The sequence below is a fragment of the Hyposmocoma kahamanoa genome, unplaced genomic scaffold (genome assembly GCF_003589595.1).
Source record: "Hyposmocoma kahamanoa isolate Upper Pololo Valley unplaced genomic scaffold, ASM358959v1 202, whole genome shotgun sequence".
NCBI lineage: Eukaryota > Metazoa > Arthropoda > Insecta > Lepidoptera > Cosmopterigidae > Hyposmocoma > Hyposmocoma kahamanoa.
The window spans coordinates 5,362,110-5,377,813 of record NW_020653726.1 but is presented as its reverse complement, the minus strand read 5'-3'; the positions used below and the strand labels follow the sequence as shown (position 1 = coordinate 5,377,813).

General features: G+C 34.3%; 1 protein-coding gene across 1 annotated transcript; it reads left to right on the top strand.

Annotated features, from left to right (window-relative positions):
* Nucleotides 1-290: 290 nt before the first annotated feature.
* On the top strand, nucleotides 291-9,753 carry LOC113227089 (limbic system-associated membrane protein-like). The gene is made up of 10 exons (XM_026459962.1): nucleotides 291-345; nucleotides 481-611; nucleotides 1,699-1,900; nucleotides 2,744-2,875; nucleotides 3,964-4,152; nucleotides 6,319-6,382; nucleotides 6,801-7,068; nucleotides 7,173-7,254; nucleotides 8,675-8,785; nucleotides 9,497-9,753. Exons 1-10 carry the CDS (start codon nucleotides 291-293, stop codon nucleotides 9,751-9,753), a joined length of 1,491 nt encoding a protein of 496 aa, XP_026315747.1.
* Nucleotides 9,754-15,704: the final 5,951 nt, after the last annotated feature.

Below are 15,704 nucleotides of genomic sequence, written 5' to 3'. Positions count from 1 at the left end.
AGTTTCAATTAGCTAAATCATCCAATTAAAGTTTAAAAAAATGTTGTATTTTGTTGTGACCTTTATTATTATTTAGAGCAGTAGAAAAGTGAAAGAGTTCGTCCAGGGAATTACTGCCGCCTTACTTAATTCTGCCGACAAGCAGTAATGTGAGCATTACTGCGTTCTGGTTTTGATGGGCGCTGGGGAAATTACAAGCACTTGTCAACTTATGTCTCAGAGTAACGGGAGCAGTGGCAGTACCCCTCAAATCTTAACGATTTAAAGCTCTGATTGATATTGTAACTACTATGGACATGCGTGCCTCTTACTATCAGGCGCATCACTTGTTTGTTCCATCACTTGGTAAAAAACATATATAAAATAGAAGGCAAACGAACCGACGTGCCACTTGATGGGAGGTGGTCTACGTCTCCCATGGTCATTTGTAACACTATTACGTATTACATAAGTATTAACATAATGTGACTATTGTTCCAGTACATGGAGTCGTAAAACTTACGGACACTAGTGTTAAAATAGACCCCATCGAATTTGAAGGAGAGGAAAAATTTTGGAAAGTTGGTGACGTTATTCGAATTCATTGCAGAGGTACAACTAAAAAGCAGAAGGTAATATTTTTTTCACTAGTTCTTCTTGATGTATTGATGTTTCCTTTATTTAAAAATTATGTAGACTTTGAAAAATATGCTGCTACATTGATTACCTACCTATGCTACCTGAGTTTCTTCCCTTCCGCAGGCGTGTTGAAGCACCGCAGTCAAATTGAGCGTGACCAGTTTACGCTAAAGTTTGTGTAATGTGTGCACTAGGTATGTCCAACAATAAATGTTCATTCCGTCACTTGGTGTTATAAAAAAAACTGTGAAAATAGAAAATGAGAACCATTGACCTACCAAATGGGAAGGCATTTTTTTACATGGAAGTAAAATAATTGAACTTTATCGTAATTTGTGGTTATCTATGTGTGTGACCATGGCACCCGCGATACAGGGGTCACCTCTTAAAACAAAAAGGTCAGCTAGGGCAGGTATCGTAGGGATACACATAATTGATGTAAAATGTATAGTTTTAATTAACTTATTTATATATCACACCTCCAGTTAAGCGTAGATTTAGCTGCAAGAAACGGTGAATGACCTACAAAATTTTACGGAATAACTTTTTTATAATGAAAACCGACCTCAAAAGTTCTTGGAATTACATTTATTTGCCGAATTTTATTGAAATTTCAGAGGCACCCTCTTTTCAACAAAAAAAGAAAAATCGAAATTAGTTCACAAATTGAAGTAATCGCGTAACTTAAAAAAAGTCAAATTGAGAACCTCCCCCTTTTTACAGTCGTTTAAAAATAGAGACACATTATAAAGCATTAATTTTTATAGAGAGCGTATTGATTCTTTCTTTTTTGTCTTGTCCGGAAAGTGACGTTGAGATGGACGCTGGAGCATGCATACCTAAATAATGCCTATTCTCTCTCGCCTTTGAAAGGTCCATTGTATTCAGGGAATAAATCTACAGTAAGGGAATTACACCCCATAGCCGTCGAAACAGTATAATATTTCAGAGCTATTCAAAGGTGTTCAGGTACAGTTACAAATGTAAATGAAGTCACTGTTTCATCGAAGTTGCGACATACAGAAATCCGAATAATTATTGTACAGTGTCAAAGTAAAAAAAATACCAATTTTATTTCAGGTGGAATGGTACTATCCCGATGGAGATATAGTCCAACGTCAGGCGTTAAACAGGATATACGTTCAAGAACATCCTAGACCATTCCGACTAGTGAAACCAGTCGACCACGTTTTGACTATTACCAATGCCAGGACTATAGATACTGGCGTTTGGGAATGTCGGTCGAAAGAATCTGTGGACAGCTTCGAACTGTGTGTCATAGGTGAGACAATACTCAATACCACTGATGGATCGTGTAGGGATATTTGTCGTTTTGTAATATTTAACGATCACCGCTGTAATATTTAACGATCAAAGTCAATCCACAGCGGATTGCCTTTGATCGCCACGAAATATAAAACAAAAAATATTTCGTACTATGTGTGGACGATCGGAGGACTGGAGTTGGGTTGAGTAAATATTAGTTTCATTTAGAAACACGAAATACGTCACAACAGTACATGTGGCTCGCAGACTTATTACTGAACTTTCGCGGTGTTTTTGCAATGTTTAGTTTGCACAATGATTGCTGTCAAAATATAAATTCGTATTACGGAACGTCCAATTGCGTCTAGGGACCAATTAATAAACTAAAATTTTATGTGAAACCCTTTGAAACAAAGCGACCGGTTGTTATTAGATAAATAAATGCTAAACGCAATAACAAGTATGTATGACATTACTACAAGTGACATTATGGTGTTTGTAGGGCTGTGTTTTTGTACATTCTTTGAAGTCTGCTTTTGTTTCAAATTTTACGTGAACTGTCATGTCAGTTTATAAATGAGAAATTATGTATTTAGGGGAAACAAACAATGCTACTAGTATGTGTTCTGTAACTGTTTTATATTATTGGAAAGATTATCTTAAATTTTTTTTACACTCACATCACATTATATTGTTAACTAAAAATAGATTAAAAAAAACATATTTCTTAAAATACGTGATTCATGGTTATGTTACTTAAACGTGAGATCAACAGTTTTGGTTATTTCAGTTTTAAAGACTGTTTTGAACACTGAACGTTTCGAGCAAATGAGTAAATCAATGCATTTTATTTCTCTAGATCCAGCGGAATTTGAAGAAAATAAAGAAGAAGAGGTAATTGACGAAGGTCGATCATTATCGCTGACATGTCAGGCTAAAGGTGATCCTGAACCAATTATATCTTGGTACAAAGATGATGAGCTTATTACAGGTAGATAACCACACCCAATTACTTACTTTTAACTGTTCGACTTATATAAGGTGTACCAAAATCAGATGGCACTTAGACAAATTTAAATTTGTAGTGGGCAAGATCAACATAACAGGAAAAATTAATGTACTAGATACTTAATATATTTTAATTGACCAGAATTGATTTCTCCTCGTACATGTTTTAAGATCTGTATGAATTTGTGTGTGAGAAAGGTAAGTAATTTCTGACACATTTTAAAAGTAAATAAAAATATAAATAACATTCTGCGTGTCACATTTATTTACGTTTGCAGTTTGAAGTAACTCGCATTAACGCAATTTACCTTTTTTTTGCCACTCATTGTCCACACCAGCACCAGTAGCAACAAAAATTACATACCATATACATTGATTTGGCTTCGTTAAAATTTCAAAGATCAAGTTTACTTACTCCTACTAATCGGCAAGATTTGAGACCCGCTGCTAAATCGTGAATTTTTTTATTGTATTTATTTATTACATTTAAAAGTATTAATAAACAAAACATTCCAGTATAACATAAACTTAACTAAGTTTTTCTGGATAATTGTGACTTAGATGCACCTAATTCGTTGCTGATTTTGCGATAAACATTATTACGCTGTATTTTGCTTGAGATTGAAGCGGATTCTCAGTAATTATTGCTACAAAATCGTTATTTTTAAGTCAAAAAATTTAAGCAGACAGCCGTTTGACTCAAGTAATATTTTCAATTGACATGTGACAAGTTAACATAGTCAGGTGAAAGTTGTTTGATTTTTCTAATATTTAATGCCATGAGATTCTGGTACACCGATTATATCCCTTAATAATCATGCTCTTAATGTCGCTCGTTGGATAATAAGCGAAAATAGCTACGCAAACATTTTGGCGTCATATCGATTGTTCTGACGTCATAATATAATATCTAGTTACACTCTGGTCATTTCTGTGAATCATACAATACATTTATTATAGAAAAAAGAGTACAGGCGCGTTACCGTAATTGATAAATAAGCATTCCACGACGACTCTGTTACTCCCATTATTTATAAAAACTATAGTTAGATAATGATAAATTATTTTCAGAAGAGACCGATGGAAAGAAATACACAATAGGTACGAAATTCAACCACCGAGGTTTGGAAGGGTTTCTGACGATAAAATCAATCCGAGCAGAAGATCAAGGAGTGTACACTTGCTTAGCAGAGCAGAAAAACACTCTCATAGAGCATTGCTCTCATGAATCAAGCATTAATATTACGCTTAATGTGAATCGTAAGTCGAACTATACTGAGTATAGAATGTAAGATACCTTCGAAACGACTACCACCCATCATATTGGTAAAGTTATCCTACAATGAAAAACAAGTTTGGTAAAAATGTTGGTTATAAGTCCCACTCGTAAGAACTAAAACCAAATATCTCTTATGAAAAGAGTCCAAATAGAAAAGTATTACTGGATTAAATAGATCGCTACCTATACTCAGTAAAATTTAGCTTAATTAGAATGTAAAGATTAGATTATACGTGTTCGACTATAATTATAATATACTTTTTTAATGTCACAAAATAATATTTAACATTTATGTTACCGTCCATTAACATACGGTAATTGAAATCCACAAATGATTAATAAGTCACTGTTTCAGTTAATGATAGAACACATCGAAAATATAGAGTCGATCAACTCATCCAGTCGAGAAATAGTTTGGCGGTAAACTTTAAAATTTTACATTTTTGTGTTATTGGCGACTAAATTGTATATTTTTGTTTATGTACCAATATATTATTATTTGGGTTCGTGGAGCGGGCCCTATTAATCAATTATATAAGTTCATTTCAATCGATCTATTTAAACATCGATTCTCGATTTCACTGATCGTGTTTAACACCAATAATTTGACACGTGTAGTTCTAATCAAACCCGACCAAAAATAACTGGCCCTTGTGCTTAGCGTTTGTGGACTATACGAGAAACCCTTTGATTCGATCGAGATCTAGCCTGTACTGCAGTCCGTCCAGCGGTGCTAAATTGACTATTGGTACATTGGGGTGTGTCTACGAAAACGTCTTTTTGTCAGCCTATCCTGCTGCAGCGGAGAGTCAGACAGGGAGATGTGATCTCTCCAAAAATATTCATCACTGCACGGAAGACGTCTTCAAGGTTCTTGATTGGGAAGAGCCAAAATACTACAATGTCTGAAGGCAGAAGTCATTTCAGTGAACATTTACGGCACGAGACGTGGTTGCTCATCATGGGTCTCATAAGAAGGCTCAAGGTCACTCAAAGTACAATGGAGAGGGCTACGCTCCGAGTTTCACTGTGTGATCGAATCAGAAATGAGGTTATCAGCAACAGAACCAGATATAGCCCATAGAATTGAAAAAACTAAAGAAGCAGTGGGCGGCGCACATTACTCGCAGAACAGAACCGTATACCTTAAGACGCAACGTAGGCAGATCACCCCCAAGGTGGATTGATGTCCTGGTGAAGGTTACGGGAATCAGGGTCGATGCAAGCAAAGCAAAACCGGTCATTGCGATGATCGGTGGATGAGACCTATGTCCAGCAGTATTTCGGCTGAAATGATACTAATTAAGATATTTTATTATTTTTTATTTTATTTTAAATTTTTTGAAAGACCAACGCCTATATAACAGAGTAAAAACTGAAATAATAATGGAGAGCCAATTATAGGTCCTCACCGATAGACATACATTAAGAGGGAGCAGAGGAAAAATTCCTAATCTTGGATTTGATGTTAGAGGCGTAAATCCACTTTAAAGTTAAAAATAAAATATTGTATGTACACGATATATTCAAGCATAGACATTAATCAGAAACATAAAACAATAAAGTTTCCTCGACAGATAAAAATCACGAAATGACCTCTAATTTTTACATTTTTTCGATTTGTCCTCGAAATGCTACAGGTTATTAGGACAAAAATTAGATAATTAATTATATTTATGCATGATCGACAACTGTCACTACGTATTTTTTTTTAATCCCTTTAGTTTTAGAGTTATTCCGCTAAAACGAATTTGGTACTTTTAATGCGCAAAATTCAACATCTCCTGTCGCATGTCACGCGAACTTCAGGCATATATTTGTTTCACAAATTTGGGCGGCGCCAACGTCAAAACTTTTTTGGCATGATAGCTCTTAATATAATTAGTATTTCCACTTTCGTGTGGCTACCGCCATCTAGCTGATATAAGAAGAAGCACTACTAACTTTTTCATTGTAACGGAGTTGACATTTCGTTCATACGGTGCTAAGCCTAACAGTGTACAAGTTTTATGCAAGATGGCACTACATTGACTAATATTGTTGTTACTGGTAGTACGAGGGTAACCACGTGGTCTGTGTGGGTAACTAATACCTAGTTACTTACTAGCAGGTAGCAAATGTTCCGTCTAATTTTATTTTCTTTTCAGATGCACCTAGATTTGAGGAGGGAAACGATAAAACAATATATAAATTTGCCGAGCCAGGTGAAAAGTATGTTTTTGCACATTGCTACCGCAATAATTTGGTCAGAGCATAAAATTAAAAAGATGTGTCGTATTAACAATTGAGGCTATCAGCACAAAAGTGGTGTAATTTCCACATTTTTTTTCAATTTTACTTTAACATAATTATTTTATATTTGGATGCTATTTTCATAAATTAAAAACATAAATAAAAAGCTGAAATTTTTTAGTTTTCCATGAGTTTTCCATAAATAAAATTACAGTAATGATTGTTTTTTCCTAAAAGAAATACTTTAGATAGCGATCTAATAATATTTTGCAAAAGCACGTTAGACGTTTTACCTTAAATAATCTAATGATCATTGAACGCTGTTGAATATCAGTTGAAAACTGATTAAATTATACTTGGGAGTTTTTTTTAATATTTGGCTTCTAATTTGTTTCAGAATCGATTTGAATTGCGAACCAAGCGCCTACCCTCCGCCTAAGTTCAGATGGTATAGAGAACTGGATTCTAACGGAAATGGAATTTTCGTCGAATTTTCCGAAAAAGACTTTGTTGTGTATGGAAATTCTACTGGCTCCAAGCTTCCCTTAAAAGCCAACTCGTCAGTTTTTGATGAAAAGTTTGTTTGTAAGGCGGAGAATTTTTACGGAAAAGGTGTAATTAGTTACGTTATTAAGAATATCGTGGCACCTTCAAGACCGGATTCAGTAAGTAGTTGGATTTTCAGTTTTCTTTAAAATGTGTCGTCTGTGCTTGTTACTTATAGATAATATAGTTCTAGACTACGTATAAGTAACCATTACAATTTCAGGTTTTCATATTGAACTCAACATCGGACACAATAGAGTTTAACATTACATGGTACGACAGTGACTCCATGTTTCTGATTTCAAGTAAGAAATGCTAAGGGATACTTAGGACACATTTAAATTCGACGCTTACAGAAGCGCAGTTGCAGCACCACAGTCGCACACCACTTTTGTAGTCACAACTATGAACTAAAAATTACTGAAGCGCTACTGGAACTCTTTTATAAGCTTCTAATTTGAAGGCGTCCTTAGTATACTTACTTACTACCTTTACTTACCTACTTTGTCTTACCTATTTCTGCCGCAAACAGTAACGTCAGAATTGCTGCATTCCGATGTGAAACTGAAGGCATATGGCGCTTGTCACTTTACAACTTTACTTTTCACTGTACCATGAGGTGTAGTGAAACTTATAATCATATCAATTCATACAAATTAACTTTAGTACATATTTAAAACTGTAGGTGGCGACACTTGGATAAAATAAAAAATGTAAAGTATTTAATCTCGAAAATTTAAGGTATGTCATACAAAATAAGAAATATGAAATAGAAATGCAAAATTATTTAAACAATATTTTAGGAATTTTCAATTAAAACACATGTATTTACAATTTATGAAAGATAACAAATCGAAGGTTTCTCAATAGTATTACTTTTTGATTTCTTAGTTTGATAAATCATATGTATGGCATTTCACTCAGTTTATTCGCGAAACTAAGTTTTAACACTGGTTTTCACTTGAAAATATTAAAAGTACAGACTCAGCTTCTTAAATCTAATCTCTATAATATTTTAAATTGTACGAGCAATAACCCTGACAAAAATATGATAGCTGCCATCTGTTCAAATGTTATTACAATCGTATCGCGGGTGGTTTACTCGGTGCCATCTATTGATCAACGTTGAGAATCAAAATAAGCGTCTGAATGAGTGAAGTCATGAGTGCGACATTTCTTCGTATGAGATTGGGTATCTGTAATATTAGTAGTATTTATATAGTTAGTATTACATTATCTGTGGTGATACTGTGATACTGTACTGCATATTGTAAGAAGCAAGCAGTACTACTGCTTAAAATGCTATACTGATATTATTCAACAGGTAGTGCTAAGTAAAGTATAACGATCAATCTGTATACCTTTAAGTTCTTTTTAATTAGCCGCTGTAGATCATCGCTTTTGATCCTGTACATGCCGTTGTATATAATTAAGCAATGCCTTGACTTTGAAAAAACGAGATCCTCAATGCCCTATCTATAAAATATTTCAATGGTTTATTGGTATTTGAGGGTCGTAGATGTCATTTCTATTATTTTTTTTTAACAATATCTTATTCTCTTTTTGTTATAAAGTTTTTATCATTGCACGTTTAGAATTTGAGAATGTAGCAACGTAGTTAATCAATTACTTACAAAATAACATGGTAAATAATTTACCTTTATTTGATGAAGAACTAACTTTTATGCTTACGCTCTAACAAAATATTTTTTTCTGTGACTTCAGGGGTTGAAGTGCAATACTTTGAAAAGAAAGCCAGTTTCACTCCAGTAAGGGAAGTCCATTGGAGTGGAGCGGAAGAAATTACATTTGATGACTCGGATGTGGAGAATAACGGTAAGGAGAAAACAAAAGAAAAACGATTTGCTTATGTTTCCAAAACATGTGTGCACTTTTCAGTGGTATATACAGGGTTTGCAACTAAATCGTTTCTGTGTTACATTCTTAAATCTGCGTATTGGATTCCACCATAGAAAATAACTTATAGAGTGCGCTGATGAGTTGGATAATCAATTTTACATACCTATTGGAGTTATTGGATCATATCTTCCGACATCCACGTAATTTGTAACAACGACCAGAAAGCTTCACAGTGCTTCGAGGTAGAAACAGCAATCTATTGGTTAGCGAAGCCCTACTCATCCATTTCTGCAGTGTAGGCATTTGAATAAAAAAAACAATTATTGTATTTTTTGCCTGTAAGGTTTTTGTGGAACTTAACTCACTAGCGGTAGAGCTTCTTGTGAAAGAGTGTCCAGAGAAGTGCAACCTTACCTTTTTTTTCTGTCCTCAAGTAGTAATGTGACCAATAACTTAGAGTGCTGGTGATATTCAGATACATGGGGACATGTTAACTGACGTGTTAGTGTGAAGAGGGCAGTGTCCTTCAAATCTTCGCGATTCAAAGCTTTGAGTGACTCTGAAATTGTCATTCTTCGTCCCGTCACTTATTATCAAAAAAGCTCGGTTCACGCAAGCATCTCTTTATCGATATAATAATTTGATAAGAAAAGAAGACGTTTCTCAAGTAGTTTAGTGTTCTTACAGATGGCGTGTTCACTTTAGAAGATCTAAAAGAGGAAACTGAATACTGGATGCGCTTAAGGGTAGGAAACTCTGCCGGTGTATCATCCTGGACCTCACCAGTTTTAATTGCAACGACTGCTTCTCAGGATGAATTAGAAGACATTCTAGCTTTGGTTGAAGAAGGTTCTCTGTACGAGGATATATTCTTTGGATTTCTTTGGTCGGCAATGATATTAGCTGGTGGAGGTGGCTGTATACTTGTCCTGAAAAGATTATAGTTTTGTCTTTTTTTGTAATTTAATCTATTTGTACTTCAAACCTTTTTCTTGAAAATTGAACCCGCACTGAGAGATTTATTATGGTATTTATTGATAAGTAATAAAATTTGCATACGTTTAAAATATCTGCATGTTTGTTTTTGTCATCGAAAACAATACTTTCTTCAGAGCTGCGCAGAAGCAGGCGTATGCATATACGCACAGGTATCCCGAATACCTGCCGAAGTTTTTTTTTGTATGGAGAAGATAATGAAATACCAAGTTTCTTGTAAATCATCTTTATTAGAGGCAGAAACGTCTGTGTGAGTAACGTAACAATTAGTATATAGTGTTATTTTTAGTAGACAATGAAGAGTTCATTTATTTACAATAGCCAAAATGAACACTTGTACCATTTTCATTTTCAAATTATAATATGGTGCGACAAAAATAATTCTTAATTTTGAGACTTAATAAAACATGTAAGAATGAACTCAAGTAATTACTATGCTCGAATTAACATAATATAGTATATGGTAATATAACTGGTTACATTTATTTTTTTCAAACTTGGCATCGATCGTGTCTGAATCAGTGTTGGGCGTTAATCAATTAAATTTCAATCAATAATTCAATCAGATTAAAAAATCAATTCAATTGATTTTAATTGCAATTAATTTCAATTGAATTGATTTTAATTGTAATTAACCGGCCGGTTGGGGGGCCTGCCGGGGGGCCGTTCGGGGGGCCAGTTGTAGGCCTGGCTGGGGGGCCGGTTTGGGGCCCGGTTGGGGCCCCCGGTTAGGGGTCAGTTAAGGGGCCTGTTGGCCCCCAACCGGGTCCCTAAACCAGGCCCCCCAACCGGCTCCATAACCGAGGACCCCAACCGGGGCCCCAAACCGGGCCCCCCAACTGGGCCTCCAACCGGGGCAACCAACCGGGGCCCCCATAACCGGGGACCCCAACCGGCCCCATAACCGGGCCCCCATAACCAATGCCCTAACTCACCCCCATATGCCTTATAAAGTTATCATAATTGTCCGTTTTAATTGTTAATCGTTAATAAAAAACATTGAAAAGATTGAAAATTGATTAATTGTTAATTGTAGATATTTGCGATTAACGATTGATCAATTGTTAGTTGCAAGAACCGCAATTAACAATTGATTAATTGTTAATTGCGGTTCTCGCAACTAACAATTGATCAATCGTTAATTGCTGTTTCGCAATTAACAATTAATTAATTGTCAATCTTTAATTGCCAGAACAATTAAATTTTGCCCAACACTGGTCTGAATACGGTACATGAGACTGTTAAGCCTAGAAGAAGTCGACCGTCTAGTTTCTTTTCTCTTGTATTTGTGAAATATTGTTTAAAATGAAAGTTTACCGAGACATACATTATCCAGCTTAAAATCATTGAGACAAGATAAAAGCTAAAAAGATTTTTTTAAGAAAAATCAGTCTTCCTGAAATCGCTTAATCAATAGAGATTAAGGGATTAGGTACGCTAGGTTCAATAAATTGACGGAATTTGTATTTCTTTGACATAATAATTGAATAGGTAGGTATTGGCTGTCAAATTCGTTATCATTTAATACAAACAAGAGATGGCAAATGCCACCTCTCCACCAACAACGAGTACACAATAAAGAGAAGCACTGTAATGCTTTTTACTAATAGGATGGTAAAATAACACATGAATTCTATAGTTTACACAATTGATTCATCTTAGTAAGTTTGAGATGTGTAAGCTTTTTGCAGTTATTTTTACAGAGGACTTACAATCGAATATAGTTTTAATAAATAAACGATCGTTAGTAAAAATCGTTTTACGGGAAGTTTTTATAGACAATTTAAATAAAAAAAACGTCTATGGAATTCTTAAGTTATCGTTATTGTTACACATAGGAAATGAAACTATTTTTTTCGTATTTAAATCGCATCTATTTGTTTTATCAAATAAACTAACGTTTCGGACCATTTACAGCCCGAAATCGTTCAGTCACCCGTAACCATGGGACCTGTAAAGGACCCGAAACGTTGGTTTGGTTTTTGAAAAAGCACATACGCGATTTGGATCCGAAAAAATAGTTTCATTTAAAAAACAAACGCCTCATAAATAAAAAATAAATTTTTGTTCACATCTTTACTCAAGTGGAAGCCTATGGCACTATAGTGCCTTTGGCTATAATAACCGGCTAATGTATTTACTTTTAAATATGAATTTTAAAAGATTTTTTAACTGTGTTTTATATTGCATGTATGTTACGCGATAACTTTTGTTTTTTTTTTGTGAATTTGTGAACCGATTTTGATGATTCTTTTTTATGGGAAAGAGGGTATCTCAGATGTGATCCCACTTAAATTTGAAGAAAACACTCCACTTCTAAGGGTGGCAAAGTAGGGGATGAATGACTTTCGAGGTCGGTTTTTTTATTAGGGATTAGTTTCAACAGCTAAACTCTAGATGTAGGTACTCGCTTTAAACCATCATCGTTATCAGCTTACATGTATCCACTGTTGGACATAGGCCTCCCCTTGAGCACGCGCAAATATTAAGTCTGATTTAAAAAGTAGTAATCAACTGGGAATCGCAGGTATTAAGGGCCCTTGAAATGCAAAACACCTATACTTGCGTAAAAATGACACGGCATACGTCTGACTACATTGTCTTTTAAAATCACTAACTTAGAAATTAAAGAACACAGAAAGTCGTGGCCAGGCGATATGGTGACATCAATTATTTATTGAATATTTAAATAACAATATATGAGTAAGTAGGCATAAAAATAACTAGAGAAATCTTTGGTATATACCTGCACAAAATATTGTCATAGTAAGTAATAATAGATTAACTTTAGCAACACTTTCTAAAGTAATCACAATTTAACTTAAAACTCTTACATATACGTCTAATGTTATCATAGTGCAAACATTTCTAACTATACATATATTTCGATTCTTATAACATGTAGTTTCGGAGATACAAACTAATGTACTGGAGAAAATAAAAAAGAAATCTTTCCATTCAAATCGTGAATCATAGTTATGGCTTTTAGCTTTTTCCGGCAGTGGGTGAGATGTCATAAAATTCTTATCAACCATCTCGCAGGGCTGTATTACTAACAACTTTTTTTTATAACATCGAGTGACGTCGTGCGCCTGATGGTAAGCTACACGCCTGTCAGATAGGCTCAACTCACACTGGCGCAGAGTCAAAGCATCGCGACGCGTCAATTTTTTTCGCCTATAGCATATTCATCTCTATTTTCCCATTATTAAGGTAGAAATATGTGTTATGCAAATACGGAATCGCGCGACCACACGCGCCTTCGCCGCCTTAGCCTTTTTGTGAGTTGAGCCTTACAGTGCCACTCAGAGCTTTAAATTGCAAAGATCTGAGAGGCACTACCACTGCGTCTGTCACCCTGAAACATGAGTAAGTACCATGTGCCTGTAATTTCACCAACTTTTGTTCCTTTAATAATTCATCAGATTTCACTTTAGCACAAAACATGTAAATATACATGTAAATCATATATAAATATAAACTCTTAACGGTGATAAATACTAGACCGATGCAAACCGCTGTCGTCTAGGAGAACGCTTGCACGTTTCGAACTTATGCTCTACTACCAAACACAAACAAAGTGTCTATGTACCACGGTACAACAAAAACTGAAGGTTATTAAATATGCATTTACCTCAACACATGATAGTGGGCAGTTTGTCAGCTATCGCACAGATATCAAATGATGAACGTTACAGTGTGTTGTTATTTCACGAAATGTTTTTTCGTATAACTTTCGACTTCATAACTCAAAATCTTCAATATGGTCTGCCGAATTGCCCTGTACTCTGAGTCTTATAAGAAAATTTTCGAGATATTAAAGTTTGAACGTTTATCTCTCCTATAATATGGTGATCTAAATTCTATAAATAACATAATAAAAAGGAAACTTCTAAATGCTTTTCAGCTAACATTTTTGCATTTCTTTATACTTTTAGTCATTCCATAGACTTTGAAATAAGTGTTTGAGTCTAGAGTTTTTCTTATTAGAATGGTGTTCTCAGCTGTTGATGTTAATGTATAATATTCTATAGTTCATATCTTCGAATCTACGTCATTCCTTACGTTAAACGTGTCAAACTTTAATCCTACACTATCGTTTGCAATTATTATATTTTATTTATATTTATTTATTTATATATTATATAAATATGATATATATGTCAATTACGAAACATTTTTTTCTATACTAAGAGACAATCCTGAAGTACCTTTACTCCCCTTTTCATGTTTGATGAAAATAGAAACGGGATTAACAGTATTTTAGAATTATCTTACTTTTTCATTTATACTACGCTAATTTCATTATTCGTTATTCTCCAGAATTTAGCACACTGTGTTAGCTGATCAATTTCATTTAACGCGAGATATTTCAAAGCGATTCCCGAGGTGAGGTGTGGGGGACCGTCACTCGTATCCCGCAACGCGCGCTGACAATTTATATGAGTAAAATAAGAACAGGCAAAGAAAATTCGACACAGATTCATCGTCGACAAGCGCCCGATGGCGACTGACATGACAGCGGGCGGCATGGCGTACCATCAAACCACCATGCAATTTTGGTATTTCGGGATAAATGTGAAATTAATAACTATAGGGCTTCAGTTGAAAACCAACATTTAGCAGGTTCTCTGTAGTCCTTAAAGAGAAATATCTCTGTATAAGAATTACTTATGTGCAAGGTTATTTTGTTGTTAAATAATTCGTTTTAGACTTTTATTTTATTCTATTTTCAGCATTTTATATGGTCGAGTAAAGTATATCCTATCGAGTAACAAATTAGCACATTCTTTAGATAATACCCCTAAGTGCATCGTATATTTTTTGTAAGATCGTTATAGTCAATACCTAAACCATTTGATTTAGCAGAACTGTTTTTCCCGCAAGGTTGGAGAATACCTCAGTTTCTCATAATATAATTATCGTAATCTAAATTAATGATATTTAGTTTAGAAAAAAATTTAACAATATTATCGACATGGTTGACTATTTTATTTTAAGGAGATAGATTATATAGTTAACATACATATGTTTATGTAGATAATGCATTACATTACATAGTTGATTTTATAGTTATTAGTAAGCTTCAAACATTTAACTTTGGTAGATATTACATTCAAAACCCTTCATACAAAACAATATGTACATAGAGAGCGTATTTTCAATGCGCTATGCTGGGAATGTATATAATCTCATACAAGGTATACATTAATTACTTTTAAGCAATAAATGGTACTACTCAAATGCCTATTATATTAAATTTGTGTACAAAAAGCGTAAGCCCTGGTACGCAGTATTCTAAAATGGTTCTTATAGCAAAGCAGCAAAACGTACTTTATTCCTCACGAACTTTATACAATGTGGGTTACATATATATATATAACCCATGAAATTCATTTGGTTACTTTATACAAAATGTGAACACTTGAATCTATGTTGAATGAAGGCTAATATTTTTAATTTCCTAGCTAAATTTAATTTGGAATGTAGACCATTTGTCATTATGTCAGTATAATTTGAAACTATAATGTTAATACATAAAGCTTATGGAATACGGTCTTAACAGCAGTGCGGGAAGATGGCACTGAAAACGTCACGGTTACAGCCATTGCTCGGCACTTTTGTGTAGAATATTGCATTGATAATATGCATAGAAAATTTAGAAACATCTATAACACCGAATAAACGTTGAAATCGAACAACAGGAAGCTATACCAACACAAATATATACAATTCCGAAACAACTACAAATATAAATTGACTAAATTAATTTCCTTCTACTCTTAGGTAATTGGTGAATTTTAACGTCTAACTAGGCATGATAGTACATCACTGAAACCTAAACTTAGTAATATGTAGCCAATCTTAAGAATCTCTAAAATCAATTTCAATAAGTAAG